This window comes from Mauremys reevesii, linkage group 2, assembly GCF_016161935.1.
Source record: "Mauremys reevesii isolate NIE-2019 linkage group 2, ASM1616193v1, whole genome shotgun sequence".
Classification (NCBI taxonomy): Eukaryota; Metazoa; Chordata; order Testudines; family Geoemydidae; genus Mauremys; species Mauremys reevesii.
In genome coordinates, this window is record NC_052624.1 from 249,649,320 (window position 1) to 249,674,230 (window position 24,911).

At 40.1% G+C, this 24,911-nt stretch overlaps 1 protein-coding gene across 16 annotated transcripts in view; it reads left to right on the forward strand.

Annotated features, from left to right (window-relative positions):
• Positions 1-24,911, forward strand: part of VPS13B (vacuolar protein sorting 13 homolog B) — a 917,098-nt gene that overhangs the window by 680,840 nt on the left and 211,347 nt on the right. Inside the window, exon 34 of one of the 16 annotated variants that reach the window (XM_039522057.1) lies at positions 12,053-12,155. The exons of 14 other annotated variants lie outside the window; for them this stretch is intronic. In XM_039522057.1, coding sequence (XP_039377991.1) covers positions 12,053-12,118 — 66 coding nt within the window. In that variant the 3' untranslated portion in view covers positions 12,119-12,155. Of the gene's footprint in view, positions 1-8,128; positions 8,450-12,052; positions 12,156-24,911 lie in introns of those variants that run through there. One more of the 16 variants, XM_039522055.1, reaches the window with a different exon arrangement.

Here is a 24,911-nt window from a genome sequence, read left to right on the forward strand (position 1 = left end):
TTAAACTTGTTTAAATGCAAGCTAATAATTCTAAAATGAAATAATCCAAAGCAGAGATTCAGTGAATGGGAGATACTTGGAAAGCAGTAATACTAAAAGAGTCCTAGGGTAATAGTGAACAATAAATCAGACATGAGTTTGCAATGAAATGTAGAAGCAAAAAAAGGCTATTTGGTTTAGTGGTGCAAATGTAAAAATCACACTCTGGTACTGGGGGATAATGTAGGGCTCTGATGTAGCTGTATCTGGAATATTGCTTTTAGTCTCTTCTTACTCGCAACACCCATTCTCACAAAGGGTTAATCGCTTGCTCTGTAGCTTTAGAGGCAGGGCCACACCTGTCAGTCACAGCTAGTAGGAAATTCTTCTGTCTACCTTTTCTGTTCCTTGTTAGTACATTGCTCCCCTTCAGAGCCACAGCTTTTCTCTGACTGAGGTGCATGCCAGAAGAGTAAGAAACATGACTCCAAAAAATGCCTCTCTTGCTCTGCTCCTGTCTAGCCCCATTTAGAAGCTCCCCTGTGTTTCTTTTACCTGCAAGTGGGCCTCGTCTATCTGCTCCTGTTATCTAGGGATGAAGCAACCTCCCGCAGCATGGAGCCCTTTGAAGCGTCTTACAAACTGGAATTTCAAAGAAAAATAAAGAAATGTTTAGGGGATTTGGGAATTGATTTATGAGGAAAGATTTTAGAGCCGAACATGCATAGTTTGGCTGAGAGGTGACAAAGGAGAAGAGTGGGGCTATAAATCAAATATTTGAAGGGTGTAAGCACCAAGGAAAGAAGGTATCAGAGGGGTAGCCGTGTTAGTCTGGATCTGTAAAAGCAACAAAGAATCCTGTGGCACCTTATAGACTAACAGACATTTTGCAGCATGAGCTTTCGTGGGTGGAATACCCACTTCTTCGGATGCAAGGAAAGAAGGGAATTATTTAGGGTTGTAGAATGGATTTGAAGTAGTAGTTATATAATGAAATAAAAGAAAGGGATTGTTTAGGATGACTATCAGGAAAAAAAACTTATGAAATCAATGTATTAAGCTGGGAAATGTCTCCCAAGGGAAGTGATGGAAGACATCATAACTTAGGATATCTAAAACTTGACTGAACCAAACACTTGAAAATAAACTATAGGAGATGGTCCTGCCCTTGCAAGGAAATTGATTAGATGGTCCTAATAGAACTTTTTTATCTCTAATTTCTGTGTTCAATATTGAAGAAATTCTATCCATTTCACCTGAATTTCAAGCAACCATTTGCAGGACAGGTGAGATATTACCTACAAAGACAAAGTAAGGTGAGAATTAGTGATTTCCAGTCTCTGAAGGATAAAAATTATTAAACATCTAAATCTTTTTTTAAATGGACAAAATAAGGCTTGAGTGTATTAAGACTGCCTGGTGCCTGTGGATTTAGCAGCAGTAATTAGTTCGTTATTCATGAATATCAAGTAATCATCATAGTAAACCCACTTACAAAAGTACCATATGTAAGGAATAACATATGTCTATTTTTTGAAAGCAGTGTTTAAGAGCAAGTTAAATGTTTATACTTTTTAACAAAATAAAAAACATATTTTAAGGGGGCAGGGAAGAACCACATCATTAAGGAAATCAAAGATGGCAGTGCTCTTTGATCTATGTACTCTAGACAGCATCCTGGAGAAAAAACTTTAAATCATAAAACTAATTTAACATTGTTTCCTTCTCCCTATCTCTTAACCCATTTTCCCCTCACAAATTTCCATTCTTCTGCAGTCTTCTTCTCATTGCCTAATCCATCTGTGTATATCTTGCCTTTCAGTAGGCTTACTTTAGTCTTGATGTGCATATGCAGTTCCCCAGTGTTTTCATTTTGCACATTTGTTCTATAACAAATTTAAAAAAGAAAAAAAGTAGAGACATTCTAATTTTGTGGAATTGCACTAGTTCTGTGAAATTATTAGAGGATTTGTCCTGTTTGTTCCCCCAGAATGTTAATCATTGTGTACATTCTTCAACTTTCTGCTCAATTAACAAAATACAGTGAAGGAAACTGATCTTTTCTATCAAGCCTGAAGTTGTTCTTTGGTATTAATTAGTTTAGATGGCAGGGGAACTTTTCTCTTCTCTTTTTAATTATCTTTGATAATCTTTTGAAACAGAGCTAGAGCTAGAAAGGTTCTATTTATGACCATAAATCTTGCTTCCGTTACCATGCCACTTGAATGCTCCTGTATTACTCATAGCCAAAAGGGACCGTTGTGATCATCTAGTCTAATCTCCTGCATAAGACAGGCCACAGAATTTCACATAGAGGGCTTATCTACAACCCCGTAGGACAGACTAAAGCACTGTGTAGACAAACCCAGTGATTCCTATATCAAGATCATAACTTCTGATTGTGCTAGAGCACATCTTTTAGAAAAAAAGACATGGAATCTTGATTTAAAGACTTCAAGTAATGGAGAATCCATCCCATCCCTAGGTAAGTATCATTGACCGCTGAAGTGCAGTGAATAGCACACTGCTTGGCAACTTTGGCAAACTTGTACTGAGAATTTACTCTTGTTTCAACAGTGTAATACCCAGGACCCCAGTGCATCCCTCTGGGTCCATGAAGAACCCCATTTAAGTAATGAGGGCTCAGCTTGGGTGCAAGATCTGTTTACCCATGATGCGCTCATTGCAGAATATGGTCCTGAAATCTTTTTTTTTAAATGATTTGATCATTTCTCCTGTTTCATCTACCTTTGTCTGTTAATTTTTCAGCAGCAGAGAGTCAGAACATTCAACTACAGGATTTGAAGCAAATGGCTATTATATCTTCTGGTTTTAATTAAAAAGTTTAGATCAATCATTTGCTAGTGTATGTATCAGTCCTAATATCCATGTGGTGATGATATGTCCTTTTCTATTTAATTACTGCATCAAATGTTCTGGGAGATCTTGTATCTTTTGTTCAATATTGGGAACATTCTATTGATATAAACTCTCCATCTTTATTAGTAATTACACGTATTGCAGTTTGTGCACTATGTTGGTAAGGTTGCCATTCCAAGTGAGAATTTGGGGTGGGATCCTCCAGGCCACCAAGTTCTCTTGTGTCTCATAAAGCAGCCACATATTACCACTAGAGAGTTCCTCCTATATAGAGGAAATCAAAGTTGGCATAGGCAGCTCCACCATCTCCTCTGCCAGAAACCCACCCTCCCAATATAAGTGGAGGAAAGAGACATGTTGGGGTATGGCAGGAGAAGTGAAGGGAGAGAGAGATCAAGGTGTTGCCTATGAATGGATTGAAAAATTAGGTTCTACCATCTTCTTGAGGGAGTTTTGTTAATTATGTATAGTATCTGGGCTATTTACTGTTGCCTTTGGATTTTTGGACCCACCTGTTCAGGGGCCAGGGTCAGCAGTGGGTCAGGTTGACTTCTGGACTCTCTCCTGAAGTTCTCGCATCTTTTTTCCTGTTTCTTTTCCATTTTGAAAAACCAGTGCATTTTGATTTGGTGCATTCGGATAGTTTCACATATTATTTATTTGAAGTAACAGCTACAGTATGTAACTGTGTCATGGATGGATATTATCTCTAAGAAATACATGAGTGTTTTACACTTTGACAACACGTATCCAGTGTGTTGTGCCAATAATATCAAATTGAATTGAAAATTGTGGGAGGAGGGATTGACATTTCCCACTTGGTGCTTGATGCTGTAGGTATTTGTTAAAGGTTAGCACAGTTGTAGTATATCAAAGATAACAAAGTAATCTCTGAATTCTCACTATAATTGTAGTCTAGTTAATGTTTTCATTTGCTTTTGTTTGCTATGTAAATGAGGGTGCCTTTGGGGAAGAGGTGGAAAAAGCCTTTCAAGAGATTGCATTTGAGATTGGAAGCAGGTGATCATCCAGATTCTGTCACAATTTTGGCATATCATTCATTAAGAGGACCTATGCTACTGAAATTAATTCACGCCTAACAGATGTACACTACCATGAAGAGATGTGACCTGCCTGACACCAATCACTGGAAAGAAAACACATTTCTTTTGATGTTTTGAATTAGATTCTGTAGATATTACACATGTGTCTCACATGTTGACAACAGAAGTTCTTTTTGTTCTACAAGTTTTATACCTAAATGCACATTCATCTGTACGACTCTGCCCATATAATAAATATTTTAAAGACTAATAGTGGGATCTCCAAAACTGTCTGAATGACTTAGGAGCACAAGTCCCATTGAAAGACAATGACACTTGTGCTCCTAAAACACTTCGGTGATTTTTGAAAATCCCACACCAAAGAATTAAATCTCAACTAAATGCAGTGGTAACTCAAATACAGCAGTAAACTGATGCAGTACGTTTCCTCTTTCTTTCTCTCTTTCTTTCATCAGGTTTGTAGGAAAAGTCTATTTTGTCTCTGTAGCTAGCTGTTTACTGTGACCAGGTCTCTGAATGTTAAGAGCAGAAGTACAAACAATAAATGATGACATTAATTTATTCATGGGGGAATTCTGCGCCAAAACATTAAAAATTCTGTTCACAACATTTTAAAATTCTGCATATATTGTTTGTCAAAATAACACAATATAATCACGCCAGTTTCAATTCTTTTGATCATCTATTTCAAAATACCTGTCAGCAAGTATGTCTGTAATAAGGCAGACCAAAAAAAAGATTCAGGAAATGTTTTTTTGACAAATGGATTCCTTACTAGACAAATAAATACAGAACTTTTAGTAATTCATTTAAACTACAATACAGAAATGTATTTCCTGCACCCGTGGGAAGCAGTGCAAAGGCTTAGGGTAATAGAGGAGCTGAGGGAGAGGAAAGGAACCAGAGAGTGAACCTGGAGGGTTGTTGGGTGTAGGTTGGAGAAATATGAGACAGGTTTTTTGGGGGGAGGGGGAGGGGGCCCCGCCCCGGTCTTTCACACTAGACCTTCTGAATCCCTGTCGCTGATCCCCCAACAGCTCTGCGTGCCCCACTCTGTCTGCCACCCCCCATGTCCCATGCCTCCTAACCTGGCTCTGCACGCAGGGTGCTCTGATGAATGCATCGTGCCCACTGTTACTGCCAGTCAGCGCTGCTGTCTATTCTGTCACTACAGCGTCCTCTGGTGGGTGAAAGGCAGAACTGCAGCATTTCGCAGTCAGAATCCATTTTATGTGCAGAAAAAAAAATCTATGCCAGACATGAATTCTCTGCATGCACAGAATTCCCCCATGAGTAATTAACTGTAATTTTTTAAATCAAGAATGAGTGCAGCTTTTTTTAACAATATGCTCTAGTTCAAAAGGAATTATTTTGAGGAAGTTCTAAGGCCCGTATTACACCGGAGATCAGACAAGATGATCACAATGGTCCCGGCTGGCTTTGGAATCTCTGAATGAATACATGTCTGTGATTGAGTAAAAAGAACTCCTATAAACGATAGAGAAGACCTCAGTTGTAATGAGTTTCCCTCAGTTTAGACATTAGCATTGTTCCTTGTTTTGTTACACATTGGGATTGTTTGAAGTATCCTGGGATTCAGGTGTTTACAGGATGTCCTGGCAGTTTGGTTGTGTACCACTCTGAGTTGCAGCATTTGAACTGAAATGAAAATTATACCTTAGTTATTTGGGATTGTCCTTTCTGTACACATGTACCTCATAACTGTATTTTATTTATTTGCCTGCTTACTCTAGTGGACAGTCCTTGTTCATGGGTTACTTAGAGGGTCAGGTAATTAAGACTACAAGTGGACTTTGTTTGCACTCTCTCTGTCACGATACAGGGGCTGTTTTCATATTGATATACCACCCCCATCACCCACAAGGCAAGGGAAAGAACCCAGTTAGTCATACTCTGCACTTGGACGTGGGGTGTAACTAAATGCCATCCTGGATAAAGGAGGTGGAGTTAAGCTGTATAAGCTAACTGAGAAACTCAGTTGGGGACAGATTGCTGACAAGACAGGTCTCTCTGACAGAGAGTCCTGAACTAGGGCTTAACAGGCGCAGGATACATTAAGGGAACTAGTGACGCCTGAGAGTAGGGAAGGGCTATTAGATTGAAGACTTGTTTGAATCTTTATTTGGACTTGTTTGTGCTACTCCAGAAGGGAGACTTTTATGTGACTTGACTGGAGGAAAGGGAAAAGGTGCAGGTGGAGAAAGGTCATTGCAAATCCAAGGGAGAGCCTTGCAAGGGGCGCTAAGTCAAGGACCCCATGCAACACTGTGACCAGAGACAAGTGGGCATCCAGAAGGTGAGGAAGGGCCCTTACAGAAACTTAGTACAGAGAAATACAGCTTCCTGTAACAAGGTCTGTAGTGGCAAATCAATCATATAAATCAATGAAATCATGGAAATCAATAATATATTTGGCTCTAAAGTGCAAGCATTTATAAAGAATTTTTGATATGCGTGTTGAAATGGCAGTCTGTTGAGTACTGCAGTGTATATCTCTGAAGCCTTTGAGCTGCTTCACATACTGAAAGCCAAAAACAGTTGCAGTAATTAAAAGAAAAAATAGAGGTTCTAAAAATTGTTATGTAAGTCTTAAAACATTTGCTGATCATTCGGTGCATCTGTGGAACTGAAGATATTGGGCTATATCATCAGATTGTGAAGACTGGCATAGCTCCACTGAAGTCAGTGATGCTGTGCCAATTTACATCAGCTGAAGTTCTGGTACATTGACTTTTAATGATCTAGATGCTTTTGATCTGTTTGTGGATACAAATTTCTGAGAATGAATGAATACCCATATCTTCTGAGATTTAGCCAACTAAGGAAGGGAAATTTTGGTGCTGAAAATCTTGTTACTTAAGAAAGTTGTATTAAGACGGTGAAAAAAGTGTTGCCCCTGGACTGTATGCCATGCCACTTCTTTAAGATGGAGATGAGGAGGAATATTTTGATATGTATTTTAATAATACTGTATAATTTATTTTACAGGCTTTTAGTTGACCCATTATAAATGAGTACGAGTCCTCAGGACCTACATAGGATACAGTTTCAGCACAGAATATGTTTAAAGATTTCTTTCTTCCTTTCACTCTGGATGTGAAGTATCTACATTTTAGTAATGGGTGATGTGATCTCTGTATATAACATACGCTCAGTAATCATTTTGTTGGGTGTTTTGGAATCTTTTCCTTTCTTTTTATTTGATGAAAGTCATTATACATTTCAGTTTTTATTATGATTAATAAATCACCTAAATGATTATTCAGTGATCATTAATAACTGATATATGTATAATAATTTTAATTCAGACATCTCAAAATGCTTGAAAATGTGATCACAGACAACAAGCAGGGTATATTTGAGGATCCCTTTACCTATTAATAAAATGCAACTACATCAATGCAATGTGCCCTGTTGGAGCGTGGTGTCAAGTGAGCCATTAGGGATTGTTGTTAGAAATGGATTATTCAATTTCTCTAACAGTCATCATGGTTAAAACAGATTTGTAAATTATAGTAAGGCAGGTATTGCAAATATCAGAAAAACAGCAAAAGAGGTTAAAAGTATGAATAGGAAATAAAAAAAAATCAGTTCAGGAAAATGTAAACAAAACATTTGCAGGAAAATAGTGCAAAACCTGGTGATCAGTAGAAGTGAGATAATTGAATAGCATTAATGCTGAAAAATAGCCCCTGTACTTTGATATGCCTTTGCAAGTACAACTAAAAAAACACATCACAAGCTAATATATTATTGACATTTCTCTATCACCCTGTTTCTTTCAACATCAATGCTACTCAGTTATCGCATTCCCACTGATCACCAAGTCGTGGCAGAAATTCTCTTTCTCTTCTTTGTTTCATCCTGGCTAAGGTGCATATCACAAACGGAGTGCGCTCTTTATGTTTGATTCATGAAGCCATATATCTGTCACTCACTCTCTAAAAACTTCAATCAACAGATTTCTCAGCTCTCCTCTAACAACCATACCCCACCCCTTTTTGTCACACAGGTAGAAGAGTTTGCACTCAGTGGGTTCATTAGTACTTGATGGGTTCATTTCTTTTTCTTTATGTGCCATTTTCTTGTTTTCGATTGTTATCTGCACTATGGTCTAACACTACTCCTCTTTTTCCTCTTAGTTTTTCCCATTTTCATTATCCACAAACTTCTTTTGCCACCAGAATCCACATTCTTTCGCCTCTTCAGCTGATGCCAAATCTGTTTCCAGATCTTATCCTGTACTGCTTGCACAAACTTCTCTGCCGTACTTCCTCTGAACTTAACTACTCTGGCTTGGATATGTGCTGGAAAAAAAAATTTTCGTGTCCACATTTATGAAGAAAGGAGCATTTTGAGCACTGAAGAAACTTTACTCTTTCCAAATGTCTCAGTGGGCCAAATTCTGACACTTGCTGAGCACTAGCAACTGCCATTAATTCCAGTTAGAAGTTTCATTTCAATTGAAGTTGCAGATGGTTAGAAGGATTAAGGATTTGTGCCACTATTTAAAAATAACACACATTGTGGTTCCATGTATTTCTTTTTATTTACATAATTTTAGATAGTCAACAGAACAGTAATCACCTGTTTAAACTGTAAAGGGGCAAATTCCAAATCCATTATCTTTGATTTATTGGATAATGTAGTGAAGATTGGTGTAGACACAATAATAAAGAGCAATGAATGTATGTTTAAATCAGATTTGTTACAAAATTTTTTAGTATTTTAATATATTATAGAGAATGTAGTGCCAGGTCTGCAGTGTTATGTTTTTAATTATTGTAAGCCTTTGCTGTATGCTCTCTTTTTATAAAACCATCTTTGATGTACAGTAGACCCATTGTACTGGCTTCTTCATAAAGTGTACTCTGTTATCACAAAGAAGATTGCTTTGATCTGCTTGGCAGTCTTAGAGTGTGGACACACATGTGGTGTTTGATAAATTACCTGAAGGGCAAAGAATTTTTCTGTCTTTTCATAATTATTCACTTTTTTAAATTAATACATGCCAAAATCCTGCAAAAAGAAAAATAATATGTGCACATGGAGAACAGAAATAGAGATAGTGGCAGAAGGAACAGGGAGTGAAAGGATGAAGGGCAATTAAAATGCTTTACTTCTTTGCTAATTCAGCTAAGCGGATAGCTACATAATTAGACTTCACTTTCTCTGCCTTAAGATTTTTGAAATGTTGTTAGAGTGTAAACCTTTAAAATATAAATGGTGTGCAGTACTGTTGTTTTTCCATGATACAACAAGTGAGCCTTAAAGAACATCTTTCTTAGGTTTGCAAATCAGGTTTTTTATGTCCTTAGCATTACCACCCAAGGTACATCTACCCAGGGATTAAAGACCAGCAGCACAGCTGCCACTGGTCCAGATCAGCTGACTCAGGTTGGAGGGCAAAAAATTGCTGTGAAGACATTCAGGTTCAGGCTAGAGACAGAGCTCTGGGACCCTGCAAGGGTGGAGGCTTGCTCAAAGTATGTACATCTATCTAAACTGTAAATTACACTGCCCTGTGCAGTGTAAACATACCCTAAAGGACTTAGGCACCTAAGTCCCATTTTCAAAAATGTCTTAGGAGCCTAAGTCTCATTGAAAGTCATTTAGGTACTTTTGAAAAATTTACCATAGGTCATCATAAACTAATCTATAAATGTCATTTTACTAGTCCTCAAACGTCAAGATGAGCCCAGGAAACAGTGCCCTAATATACATTTCTACACCAAGTCACCTTTTAGTTATATTTGCCCCAATATTTATAGCTAATCAGATTCTACATTGATGTTGATAATAAACATGCTTTGCATTCTGATAGCACCTTCCAGCCAATAATCTAAAATTCCTTTATAAACATTTAATTTATCCTGACAATATCTCTGTGAGTTAAATATGTGGCGTTAACTCCATTTTGCAGAGAGATTCAGTGATGTACCCATTGTAAATCTACAGCCTATTGTATTGTAAATCCCCAGTCTACTCTTCGGGGGTCACAGCCTTTGCTGTGACAGGATGCAGGCCCTAACCAGTGGTGAAGCAGTATTAAGAAGCCTTTCAGAAATGCAGGAGGTTATTTATCATATTTTTATGGAAATCTAAATTCAACTTTGGGAACTTTATGTAAACAGAAAATCAGAAAGGTCAGATATATTATTGCCTCGCTTTACAAGTTGCCTTTTGTAGCTGGAGACAATTTTTCTAAGCGTTACTTAGAGAAAAACGTTGGAGAGATCTTTCCATTTTGCAGTGGGTTGTAGACAGGGGCGGCTCTAGCGATTTCACCGCCCCAAGCATGGCGGCATGCTGCGGGGGGCGCTCTGGCGGTCGCCGGTCCCGCGGCTCCAGTGGACCTCCCGCAGATGTGCCTGCGGAGGGTCCGCTGGTCCCGTGGCTCCAGTGGAGCATCCGCAGGGATGCCTGCGGGAGGTCCACCGGAGCCGCCTGCTGCCCTCCCGGCGACAGGCAGAGTACCCCCCGCCGCATGCCGCCCCAAGCACGCGCTTGGCGTGCTGGGGTCTGGAGCCGGCCCTGGTTGTAGAGTTATTGTCTCAGTGTATTGTATACTGGGGTTTGAAGTTCCTAGTAAGTTTGGCATGTAGTTGAAAACCAAGTCATATTCCTGGGCCTGTGCTCCTAGTAGAACTCGCAGCACAAGACTGGCAAGAACTTCTGAAGTTAGCCCATTTTAGCTTTAGGGTGTAAGGTAATTAACTAACCTCACAGCACTTCTGAGGTTAATTTGGTGTAATTTGCCCAAAGGAGAGGCTAGAAGAAGGTGTAACTTTAGATTCCCCTCTGAATTTGGCCCTGGAAAGGAAGAATTCTAAAAAGAAGACACTTAAGATATCCAGAAGTCACAGTAATCAGACTTGACATTCCAGTAATTCAAACCTCATCCATTCTGAACTGCTGCCAGTGACGTTAGCACCAAAGAGCATAGATCCATTTCTGATGGCAGGTTTTAGCATCCGAGAATGAGAAAGATATGTAATTTTTTTTTTATAACAACTGACAAATAAGTCACTTTATTTTACCATTTGGACTTGCTTAGCAGTTTATCCCCACCACAGATGATATATAAGCTCCCATTTAGAAATAGAGTATTTCTGATCCAACCAGAAGGAGGAGGTACCAGAAGTCTTGCAATAAGCCTTTTCTTGCAAGATTTTTATTTCAGATTTTTGGTTCAAAGAGGTTTGGATAAGATTCAAATAACTATCAAACTTTTGAGTGATTATCCAGATTGAATGCCTCAATCTTTTTAGCATCACGTAATACTAATTTTCAAGTGCTTATATTACATGCAATTTATTAAGTCCTAAAATTCCCTTGGTTAAATCTCTTCCATTTTATTCATACATTAATTCATAAAAGCAGAGAAATTTCAGCAGATTTCTTTTCACAATAAAAATACTATTTTGCTTGTATTATAGGGCTATATGGTGATATTAGATACAGTAACTCAGTAGTTTGATGGTGTATTCATGCCAACAGTAGCTCTAGGAAGCATTGTGATGTAGACACACCTCTGAGTTAAAATTCCTCCCATGTTTCCTTCTTGCTCCAGGGATAATAATTTCCTATTGGTTAAACATAGCAATAAATTACCACACTCGGTGCTTTTTTTAAAACTGTGCGCATATATATCTCTGTGCATTGACAATTAATTTTTAGTTATATTTATTTTAATTATAAACATCCAATCAGGTTCCACATAGCATTTGTACTGGATAACAAGTCAGAGGTGGAACCTAGCTTCTGCCCGTACCGCTCCTGCTCTCCATCCATCTGCTTCAGGAAGGTTGCATAGCCCAGTTTACAACTGAATGCCTGCTTGACGCTCTCAGTAGCCCACAAGTCCAAATCACAATCTAGTCCATAGATTATAAATTCACTATGTTAGCTACTGTAGTAGTAATAATTAGTGAAAAATAACTTAAGAACCTTCATTTTAGTCTGTTGTGCTGTTTTGTTTCATTCGCAGCTTCTTTTAATGGTAGTGATAAATGCAGCATTTAACATTAAGTAGTTGCAAATGATGGAATAGTTGAATACCGTTAAAGCAGAGATCAAAAATCTTTTTCACTTTGGATCTCCCTCAGATCTCTTTATTCCTTCAGCTTTCAGTTTCTTCTCCAATCCAAGCCCGAAGGATCGAGAAGAGCTAAATTTCCAGAATTCTTGGCATTTATTTGCAATAAGAGTAAGTCTTTACGTATCTTGTATTGACAGTTAAGAAATCCCTCATGAGAAACACTTTAAAGTCCTCTTGTTCTTTAATTTGGAAAGAATTCGTATTCACTGATATGATCAACAGAAATCTTTGTTCTTGCAATGACATCTGCAGAGGGGCACAGGATTGTTGCAAGAGAATGCATAACACTTGTCTTTGCAGTAATATTTCTATTTATGCCATTCCTGAATCAATATTCTATTGCTGTTTTTTAGTTACCATCCAATCCAATAGGAGGATATAAAAATGTAAATACTGGGGGTTTTATTTTCATATACTTATAATTTTAAGGGATTGCTATCTCTTATATTTAGATAATTATATGTTTCCTTTCACCAGGACCTAATGGAGCCATTGGCATTCAATCTTATCAGCAGTAAAGTTTCAGCACGCAAGCCCCCTGAGTTAAATGCAGATTCAACTGAAACTTTAGTTACAATTACATAGTCATCTAGTAGAGAACCAAAATAAATCAGGCAATGTACTTATTGTTTAAAATAAACATAATGCCCTTTCCCATTTGTATTTCATTAAAAATCATAAAACTGGTAACACGAGTTCCAGAGAATGTCTCAAGAAGCTAGGCAGCCTAAGTGTGAAGTGGCAGATGCACATGTTGTGCAGATGTTGTGTTGACTAGTTAGTATCCTATGGAAAAGTGGTGTAATTGTAAGTATTTTTAGTATATGTAAATTCTCAGAAGTTGGCATTCTAATTACCAGGCTTCTTTTGAGTGAGCTGTTTATCTTTTGTGCTTTTGATTCCTGAAGTCAAAAATAATCAGGGTTAGAACCAAATTGTCTCAATTGCTATAGTTTGTATAGGTCAGATAAACTGAGGTGTGTCTTCCGTAGTGGTGTGTGTTGGCACAGAAGAACATAATATTGGGTATAGGGTTACCAGGTGTCCGGTTTTCGACCGGAACACCCAGTCAAAAAGGAATCCTGGTGGCTCCGGTCAGCACCACTGACCTGGCTGTTGACTGTCCAGTTGGCAGCACCGTGCAGCGGGGTTGACAGGCTCCCTGCTAGCCTCTGCACTGCACGGCTCCCGGAAGCAACGGTATGTCCCTACTCCAGCTCCTATGCGGAGGGGCAGCCAGGGGGCTCCACGCGCTGCCCCGTCTGCCGGGGTGGCGCTTGAGGCGGGGGCAGTGTGTGGACCCCCTGGCTGTCTCTACACATAGGAGACGGAGGGGGGACATGCTGCTGCTTTCAGGAGCTGCTTGAGCTAAGCACTGCCTGGAGCCTTTACCCCAGAGGCCCACCCTCGCACCCCAACCTCCTGCCCCAGCCCTGATCCCCCTCCTGCACCCTGAACCCCTCATTTTTGGCCCCACCCCAGAACCTGCACCCCCAGCCCAGAGCCTGTACCTCTTCCCACACCACAACCCCCTGCCTCAGCCCAGAGCCCCCTCCCATACTTCTAACCCCTTGGCTCCAACCCCCCAGCCCGGAGCCCCCTCCTGCACCCCAAGCCCCTCATCCCTGGCCCCACCCCAGAGCCCACTCCCCCAGCCAGAGCCCTAATTTCCTTTTGCATCCCAACCCACTGCCTCAGGCTGGAGCCCCCTCCCACCCTCTGAACTCCTCATTTCTGACCCCAGCCCCCTGAGCCAGCCCAGTGAAAGTGAGTGAGTGAGTGAGTGAGAGTGGGGAGAGCGAGCGACAGAGGAAGCGGGGATGGAGTAAACAGGGACAGGGCCTCGACGAAGGGGTGGGGCATGGTCAGGGCCTCGGAGGAGGGGCAGGGAAAGGGTGTTTGGTTTTCTGCAAATAGAAAGTTGGCAATCCTAGTTGGGTAAAGAACAGTTTGGGGCGGGAGCCGCCTGCCTGCTGTGCTTGGGGAGGCAAAAAACATAGAGCCGCCCCTGGGCATGCCTACGTCCTCCCACTACTCAGGGGTGAGAGGCAGCTGGTGAAGGAGACAGCTACGCTGGCGGAGAGTTTATACAGGGGGAATTCTCTGCTGGCAATTCCATGTGTCCTAAATCCATTTTGTGCCACTTACACAGCACAAAGTGGACTTAGAGGACTAGAGAATCTGACCCACAATGTAAAAGGTCATAGAAGATTTAAGACAGGGGAATAGTAGTTTCTTACAGATCTGGCTTACCATGTCTAGTGTTAAAAAAAAAAAGGCAAAATAAACTGAGAAATATAGAGAATTTTGTTTTGCTGTAAAATATTTTCTGTCTGTAACATCCATCTGAATAATGTAGAGAACGAACAGAAATGATGAATGTTAAATATTTACATTTGTATCAGCTCTTACGCCAAAAATAGCTACTGTACTACACTGAAATTTGCTATGTAACAATCATTTTTCCTAGTATCTGCACAAACTCTAAAAATATTAATAAAATGGTGACATAAATAAACAAATGTAAGCTTTATGATCTACTGTATGAGAGATTCCAAAACTGGGAATTAAGTTAAATTATAAGGGAATATTTAAAAATAATTAGGAATGGCTTTATTTAAAAAAAATGTAAACAAGCAAAATGGGATCACAGTGAAGCTGATGAAGTTAAGTAGTATTAATATAGTCATGCAAAAATTAAATGACTGTATGTAATATTATAAATCCAAGAGATCTTTGTTTTGTAGTAGGGATTAATGACCATAGTTCTGAGAGCTGTGAATTTTTATTTATATATATTGTTGGGTATCATTCATTTTTAACTAAATGGGATATGATTGTGGGAGGGTTCTGGTGGTGGTGGCAGCCGTTGTTGTTAGTTTTTTTGTTTATTCTGTCTACAGCAAAAAATGTATAAATGCATGCTGGAGTTGTTACCAAAATGCTTTAAACATGATGGGGGTACGGCTTGTTTTTTGGCCATATTTTTCTTAATAATTTGCCACTAGTGAAATAAACTAGATGAAATATCTGCCTTGAATTAAGGTTGTAAGAATTTCAGTCATAGTGTGATTTGTCATGGATGTAATTAGGATATCTTTTTATTTCTTTTCTTTTCACAAATGATAGTTTGGAAATAAAAATTGAATAATAAATATGACTCCAAATAGCCTTTGCTTGAACCCTGCAGAGTACACCCCTACATCTTCCAACTGTATTTTGTAATATTTGGAAATGAAGAGGTTAAATGTTAAAGATCCGGTCCATAGTACTGTGCAATTTCATATTGATAAGGTTTAAAGTCTTCATATTTTCTTTAACCCTAATGAAACTAGCATGTTGGCACATGACCAGTAGAAAAGTACCCCCAAAGCATAATTGTTTTCCCCTAGAAAAGCACCTAAAAATATACGTTGTAAAAATCTAAGAGTTTAATAACTATTAGTGGAGACAAAGAGGATTTTCAAGGGCTTTTTTTTTTCAATAAAACCTTTATCTTATTTGATAATTTTTTTTATTTATTTTTCCAAGTGTTTGAGAGTGGAGCCTCATGGGCCACAGCAATTTTAACCTGAGTGTTAAGTGCGAGTTTGGGCTCAATCCAGCTTTTTTTATTTTTTTAAGGTCTACTTTACTTGATTATCTAAAACAGACCTTCTTGCCTATGTTGGTTGCATTACATTTCTTTTGTCTCATACTAACCTTTGTGTAATGGCCTAAAGAAGATAAATGTTCTAGCCAATGTCTCTATTAAATAGTATTACTTTCAACATTTGGACAATATTTTGTGGCTGTTGTTTGTCTGATCAATACTTTAAATAAATGTTATTGCACACTCTGCCCAGCATAAGCTTTATGTTGAGAACTAAATGGAATGTTGTTAGTTTTAAAGTTTCCAGTAATTTCATATAGAAATAAAGAATATCTTATAGTTTTCATATCTACATTGAAAAGAAAATGAACAATATTAGCCCTCTGCTACTTCTAAAAAAGTAGCTTTATTTTCAAATTGTGCGAAGCTAGTGAAAATTCTGCATCGTTCAGGTGCACGGTAGTACTATTTACTTTACACAGTAGTAAAGAAGGGCTAGATGGCTCTATGGTCTAACCCAGTATGGCCATTCTTATGTTCATGTTCTTTGTGGGAAGGATTCGGACATTTCTGTGGAATCTTTGTGCAGGAGCTATCCCAGTCTTTTCTGTATTTTTAATGTATGTGATATCAAAGCAAGCACTAGGCTTTGTTGTTTTTTTTAAAATGTATCAGATCCACAGAAAAATAACTTTTTAGATGTTGCTTTTCAGATGTTAGTACCTTTAACTCAACTTAAATGTCTTTTATAGAAAAAATATACTGTTGGTGATGCTTCACCAAATATATCTTTGGTGATAGTGTGCTTGTGTATTGCTCTTTTGACACATTCTGTCGCCCAGATTCTCTGCTTCATCAAAAATTTGCTTCACACAGCAGGAAGGAGACTGTCAAGGTTCTGGTTACTGTGCCCCAATTCTCTGGCCAGAATCTTGCACAAATAGGACATGATCAAAATGTCATCAGCTGGAGTGCAGCGTACTCCAGCCATACCTGTTCCCCACCAGGTGTCTAGGGCCAGGAGATGTCATAGAAGCAAATCTTGTCAGTTTTAGACCATCGGGGGAATCCTTCAATGAAGTGGGTTCTAGCCCACGAAAGCTTATGCCCAAATAATTTGTTAGTCTCTAAGGTGCCACAAGGACTCCTCATTGTTTTTGCTGACACAGACTAACATGGCTACCACTCTGAAACCTCCGCAGAAGAGATCTTCCCAGTAAGAGTTCATTTCCTGGATATTTTTACTAAAATGAGTAGCATGATGTTGATACTCCTGTTGTCATCTTTAGAGTTGACTCATCAGCTGAAACCCTCTTATCTTTCCTAAGTCAGCCTTGTAACAGTATAGCAAATCTCATTAGGAACCACTTGGTTAAATACTGAAAGTAACTGAGCTCTTGCAGTTCATGAATTTCAGAATCATGCAGTTGCAACAAGACTTCTACCCAGTAGAGTACTACGTGAAAGGCAGATGATAGGTGAAATCATTACCCGTTGAAGTCAATGGCAAAACTCTCATGGACTTCTATAAGGTCAGGATTTCACCTTAATACTGCATTGTCTCTGGTAGTAGATGTTACATTTTTACAGACTGCACAATAACTACCATATTTACTATTTCCTTTTCTGTATTTTTCTACCCAATTGCAGCCTATTTTCAAAATCAGGTAATGCTTCATCATCTTAGAGGGTTTTTAATGTGTCTGATAAAAGGCTAAGCACGGCAATTTGTGCTAGAGATCTTGGCAGGAGAAAATATAAGCATTTCTTCACAATCTGATTAGTCTGGGATAGTTATAGCACAATTTGGAGTGAATGTCACACTTATTTAAAGTATACCAAGAATATGCATGCACACAGTTTTTCCTCTTTTTCAATAACATTTACATTGAAGTGATGGTGGTATTATATCTATGTAATAATATCAAAGGGATTCAAAGCCATTCAGTAGGCATAAATCCATGATGTTTATTTTCAAAGAATTTATATTTCCCATTTCTTTTCAAGTGAATTTCAACACATTATTAGTGTCCCAGGGTCTTTCTGTATCATCACTTTTGTGTTGTATAGTATAGTTATGTTATAGTCATACAATTTTTTTTGTTTCAATGTATACACTTTTTTTTACTAAGTAGATATAAGACTTTTTTTCATGGAGAAACTCCAAACTGTGTTCAGATTTTTTTATTCATTAAAACTTTAAAAAACATTTTTGAAATCCCAGTTGAGTCAGCCTCTCCTTCCAAAAAAACCACAAAGACCTGCACCCTCTAATACCGTTGTAAAGTGATCTATGTGACCATGGCTTAAATACAGGCAAAAGTAAACTGTAAAATATGGAAAGGATATAAGATAATTTAAGAGGGAAATTTATGACTAAGCATCTTTTCCAAATGGGTCTGAGTAATATGCTGAAATTGAGTCCATTACATGAGCTAATCTTAGGTAAACGTGCACAAAGCCAATGAGCCAAATTTATCCCTTGTATAATGTCATTTGTTTCTGTTGTTTCATTTCAGGAATGAATCCGACCCATTGTAACAGTGCCCTAAAATTGTACTGGTATTTTTTATTACAGGATAGTCTGAATCTAATAGACTAAAAATCAAAACACTTCTGATGTCTAAATAATATAGGATCTCTGTCCTGTTTTAGGTGGAATAACTGTTGCCCACGTGTTTTTCTCCATGTGGTTCTCAGCAGTGTGCTGTGTTGTACTACAAATTCAAACTACTATTTATCTCACAACCAGTCCACTAGCCGATTTAATCTGGCCCTCGAGCTCCCGCTGGGGAGTGGGGCTGGGGCTTGCCCTGCTCCTGTGCTTCAGCTGGGCAGCAGTCCCTGCCACGTCTCCGAGCAGCTCCTGGAAGCAGTGTCATGTCCCCTCTCCAGCCCCTACATTTAGGGGCAGCCAGGGGACTCCTCGCGCTGCCCCCGCCCCAAGCGCAGGGAACTGTGGCCAATGGGAGCTGCAGGGGCAGCACCTGCGAACAGGGCACCATGCAGAGCCACCTGGCCTGTCTGCAGGCGCCACCAGCATGCAGAGCCTCCATGTAGGACCTGGAGGGGGACATGCACTGCTTCTGGGAGCTGCTTGAGGTAAACGCCACCCGGAGCCTGCATCCCGAGCCCCCCCGACACCTCAACCCCCTGACCCAGCCCTGATCCCCCTCCTGCCCTCCGAACCCCGCAATTCCAGCCTGGAGCACCCTCCTGCATCCCAAACCCCTCATCCCCAGCCCCACCCAAGAGCCTGACCCCTCCCCCCACCCCAACACCTCACCCCAGCCCGGAGCCCCTTCCCACACCCTGAACTCCTCATTTCTGGCCCCACTCCAGAGCCCTCACACCCTCCTGCACCCCAACCCCAATTTCGTGAGCATTCATGGCCCACCATACAATTTCCATACCCAGATGTGGCCCTCAGGCCAAAAAGTTTGCCCACCCCTGCTCTAGGAGCCTGCAAGGTGGGAGAGTCCCAGACCCCAGCCTTCTGCCCAAGTTCAGAAGTCTACACAACAGTGAACCAGCCCTGAAGCCAGAGCCCCGCAAGCCAGAGTGAGTTAGCAGGAGCTAGCCACGGGTGTCTAGTTGCTGTGTAGACATACCCTCAGAGAGCAAGATCATAAGAGTGCTAGGGGCATTTGTTTATGTGCATTTTGGTCATGCTCATCACCACAGTATCTGAGCATATCACACATTAATTAATTGATCCCTACAACACCCTTGGGAAGTAAGGAAGTACTGTATAACTAATCCCATTTTACAGATGGGGAACCAAGACACAGGGTCATGAAATAGTTTGTACAAGCTCAAGGTGCTAAATGTGGCCTGGAAGATCCAAGAAAAGATTCAGACCTCCTGAGTTCCAGTATTCCTGGGCTTCCGTGGTGGCTGTGGGATGGCTCTACCGCTTTTTTGAGACCTTGGAGGGGACTCTTCCTTCCCTCTCCCCACAGAACACTTCGTCAAGCTGATACGCAAATGTATATTGTGGACGTAGGGTTTAGCACAATATGGCTTTACATTTGGGGAGACATGGGAACTCCAGTAGTATGCAATACAGCAAAATCCTGTTTGAAATTATAGGCAGAATTCTATTCCAGTGGTGCTAAACTTGTACCAGATTCAAAGCTTTCACACCTGAGGTAAAAAGTATGTGCCAGAGCTGAATTAATTTTGAAAATCCATAAATAATGTCCATTGCTGTATAAAGAGAGTTTCTGGCATTAGTGAGTCTGGATTAGTGTTTCAGATCAGATGAGGAAAATATAGTGAAGTTTCCTGCCTTTTTTTGTCTTTTTCATATGATATACAGTAGTCGGCCAATATATATATATATATATATATATATGTGTGTGTAAAAAAAAAAAAAATCCCCAGCTCAGTGGGCAACATAGATCTGTGACCTTTTCATTTCAGAGTTCTGCTTTAATGTTTGTGCTGAATTAAGTCTTCATCATTACTTTGATACATTAACTTGTCAGTAATTTGGGTGAAGGCAAATAAAGTTTTGCTGGCTTATGTATACATGACTGTTGTTATGGTCAATTTCTGTCCAGTTCTGCTTTTAATGCAATAATTTTAAGCTTTTGAATCGCTCACTCTTTTGAAAGATAAATGACATTAGATACTCATCTTTTGCATAATTTTAACCACTGGGTTATTTTGTTAATAAAATTTCAGAATTAGAGCAAGCTTGTAGCTTGATAATATTGAAGAGAGTGCCAAAGTGTAACGTCTAGAGAATGCCAGTGAAACCCCTGAGCTGGAATACTTGAACAACACTTGCATCATTTTCCTGTTAGGTTTTACCAGTACTTGGCATCCAATTTATAAATTTGTTTCCTGAAAATAAAGTGAACCTTGATTATTTTGCGGTACACTAACTATCAAAATAAATTTCTTGCCAGTGCCTTGAGTCATCATCTTAACATCTTTCCATTGTTAGGAAGCTTTGCTTCATCATTTCATTTTATTTCCAAAAACATCAGTAATATATCTTTCAGTTAGACTGTACTGTACTTTTTAGATATTTCCTATAAGCAAATATTTTAATTCCAGTGGAAATCTAGATATAACTCTTGTGTTGGGAGAGAGGCTGAGCATTTATTTTGTTACTAAGTGAGACTATTTTAAGCAAAAATTTTATTTTTCAACATACCAGAGGTCACCCATCAGTCTTATGGGTCCCTAATAGTCCAAAGTCTTTCCAACCCTTCCATAAGGGTTGAGGCCTCTCTTGGATAAAAAGTTCTGTCCAGACCTTCTTGCTGCACCAGAATGAAGGCCTGAGTCCATTTAAACCCAGCCTTTGCCAAAAGCCCTTTCTTTTTCAACTGCTCTCTATAGAATCCAGTTTGAACCAGTACATGCAAGCCTTCCCTGGAGATGATATCTCTCTGGAGGTGGTTACAACCTGAATAATTAACCTTAATCATCCCTCACTATTATTAGTTCCTGGTGGAGCAGTGGCAACACCCCATCTCATCTCCCCGGAGTTTCTTAAAATCTTTAGCCCACAATGAAACATAATACATACACTTAATACAGTATGGTCCCCAAAGATATTGCATGCAGTTGCAAGATCTGTAGGGAGCCTGGAGTAAGTGTGGGTATGTGCCAGTGGAGGTTAACATTACCCTCCAACACACCTGAACATATTAGACCAGGGGGAATGGAAATTGTATGGTGGGCCATACATGCTCACGAAATTGGTGGTTGGGTGTGGGAGGGGGTGAGGGCTCCGACTGTGGGTGCAGGCTCTGGGGTGGGGCCAAAAATGAGTTCAGAGTGCGGGAGGGGGCTCTGGGCTGGGGCAGGCAGTTGGGGTGCGGGAGGGGACGGGGGTGAGGCCTCCGGCTGGGGATGCGGGCTCTGGGATGGAGATGAGGGGTTGGGGGTTCAGGAGAGTACTCTGGGCTGGGACCGAGGGGTTTGGAGAATGGGAGAGTGCTCTAGGGTGGGTCAGGGGGTTGGGGCGCGGGAGGGGGTCAGAGGTGCAGGCTCTGGGCAGCACTTACCTCAAGCAACTCCCAGAAGCAGCAGCATGTCCCCTCTCTGGCTCCTATATAGAGGCGCGGCCAGGTGGCTCTGCGCACTGCCCTGTCCGCAGGCGCCGCCCCTGCAGCTCCCATTGGTCATGGTTCCCAGTGAATGGGAGCTGCGGGGGTGGCACTTGAGCAGGGTCACCGTGTGAAGCCCCCTGGCTGCCCCTACGCATAGGAGCTGGAGTGGAGACATGCCGCTGCTTCTGGGAGCCGTGGACCCCACAGAGTGGGGCAAGCCCCCGACCCCACTCTGCAGCGCGAGCTCTATTAAATGTCTGAAGGATTAAAACATCTGAAGGGCCGGATGCGGCCCCTGGGCCGTAGTTTGCCCACCCTTATATTAGACTAAAAAGATAATACAGCCCCAAACTGTAATACATTTATTTCCACTGGGTTCCTAAGGCTTCCATTGACTGCAGAAGCCCTTGAAACACAATTCCAATGGAACTGTGCTGTAATGGGAGGTACAGAACCAGTGTGGAACCTCCAGGCAGAGGACTGTGGCCCACTTTTGATCCTCCAGGATCCACAAGGTATGCGAGCGTGTCCCATGACTTATTCCACAATGGGGCAGGCCTCATTATGATGATGTAATCTGGGACAATTCCTCAGGAAAAAAAATGTATAGGGAGTTTTTCCTCTTCACACCACTCTTTTGGGTTTTTCTGTGACAGAGCGTGGTCAAATCCAATGTTGTTTGTGATTTCTCTTTAAATGGTAGAGGTAGCTGTCATATTGATCAGGAGTGGCATTACAAAGTTTTTGTGATGAGTGTGGGAAGGATTAGGAAGCAGCAAAATATTGCCATTTGAGCGTCTCTATGATTAGTCCTGCTCTGGTTCAGTTATGCTGCACTATATCATATGGTGAAATCATGGATTATAAATGTGATACTGGTCTGATCTAAGTCTTACATGTGATATTAATAACATAAGGTAAATTCAAGTCTATGGATAATTGGCCACTCATGCATCTCTAATATTTTTACTATATCTCAAGTTATACTGCCCTTCCTCCTGCTTCCTTATTTCTCCTCTTCCCCTCATTGTTTATTGGAGGGCTTCTCTATCTGATAATGAGTCTTCTATAAGGTATTGTGGTCCCGTTCTTGCATAAATTATGTTAGTATATCACCCTAATCTTTGATTTGCATGTTTCTGCCTTATTAGTATTAATAACTCTTTCACATTAGCAACTCTTTCTCATGTGTTGATGTGATGTTACCTGTTACTTTTAAATTGTTTCATTCTGCTCCCACTAGAGTCCCAGGTTACTCTTTGTCAACTTGTATGAATCAAGATGGAAGCCTCAATCTTGACTCATGATTCGCTCTCCCACTAATTTCACCTGTCTCTGTCAACGAGAGAGTGATAAAGTTCATACCGTATCTTTTCCAGAAAGAAACTGAAGCAGTCACTTTTCAATGTATTTAAAAACAAGATATTCCGTAGCACATAGGTTGTGAAAGAGAGCACCTATAAAACTAAAAGGATGTTAAACATTTAACTTCCCCTTTGTGTCCTATCTAAAAGTCGCATAAAGTTCATCTACCTCAGAAATAAAAAGGAAAATAAGATTTTTCACTGCCATAAAAATTTATCTATATATTTTCCTTATCTGTATATTTCCCTTGGTTGGGTCTCTTTCTCATAATCAGGATGTGTTTTCACAGTGAAGTGTACCTCTTTCCGGCACGCCAACTGGAAACATGTCCCTTCCAGTCTCTGGGACCCAAATGACATAAGACAATCTCCCAGTCAACTTCTCAGATGATGGGGTATAACACTCGCAAAATACATAGATACTGTATAGGAAAGATTCAAAGCACACATGAGAGTTATGTGCCTATGAGAGTCAATGAGAGATGGGCACATAACCACCTTTTGTGCCTTTGAAAATCTCCCGCTGTTTCATTAATATGCATCCTGTCTAGTTATCAGCCATTTCCACTCATGTAAATGCACGTTGCATATTGACTGTTTGTTTTTTAGCCCTTCTATTTATTAGATCCCTGGCATTTGTGTAAAATTTTCTCCATAGGGATCTGAGTGCTGGTCTGGGTTGGACGCCTCATTGACTGAGTGCCCAGATTCATCCCTGATGGAAGTTTGTCAAAATCAATGGAGTTACACCAAGGATCAATTTGGCCCAACTAATATAATAATAAAATGCAGAAAATTAACTTGAATATGTTGCACTTCCTGCATAAGCAAGACTCCAGGTATTCCTCAGCAAGTTGCACTTAAATCTCCAGCAAAGTTCCTGGATTCTTCTGCACTCTGGTGCACCAGACTGGACATTTTGTAGCAGTTTCTTTAAAACTTAAAAAAAAAAAATCTTTTTAATGAATGAAAGCTAAAAATAATTCAATCAGTACAGTAGTCCCTATGTTGTTTATTTTGTTATTACATTAATTCATTTTATGCTATCCCCACATTTTCAGTTTTCTTCAGGCCAAAGATGTTTGTACTGACAACTGATAGCTGCATCATAGGGAAAGCTGAAGGTTTTGGCAACTGAGTAGAGGGCTCTATCATGGATTTTGTCATCTAAAGAGGCTTTGAAGGGAGGTGGGGATTGTGAGATACTGCTTAAAATATTGGGGCTGTCTGCAGATTCAAGTGGACAACACTGCAGGGGTTTACTCTTGCTTCACATTTTACTGATTATTTCAGAAACCATATGGGCTAAAATCATAAGTGTTTTACAAAATACAAATTTAGATTCTGGTGCACTGTTCTGCAGAAAGGAGTGTATTATAGGGCAAATTCCATGGCAGCAGACTTACAGAATATGTGGAACCCTGGCTTTAAGGCAGGGCTTTATAAACCTTTTGATAGTGTTGACTGAACTTAAAAAAGACCAGCTAGACTTTTATAATTGGTGGGATGTATATTTTATATATTGGTGGGACACTTGTAACTCAGAAAGGCAGAAGAGATTGTGCTCAGTTTTTATGCATACACACTTTGCCTTTGGACAGAGACCAATGAAACTCAGCCCAAAAGGTGCATGCTTCCATTCAGATTTGTTTCAGAGTTTCTGTTGAATGGCTCTGCTCCATTTTTTCAAGGAGAATACAGACAGTAGTTTTGGGAAATTGTGCCTTGGCCCGGAGTACTCACTTTTGAAAGGCAGTGAGATAATGCCTATAGTCCTTTGAAGCAACTCAAAGAGGTAGCTGAGATTATAGCAGTTCTTCTGACTGAGCGAGTCATTTG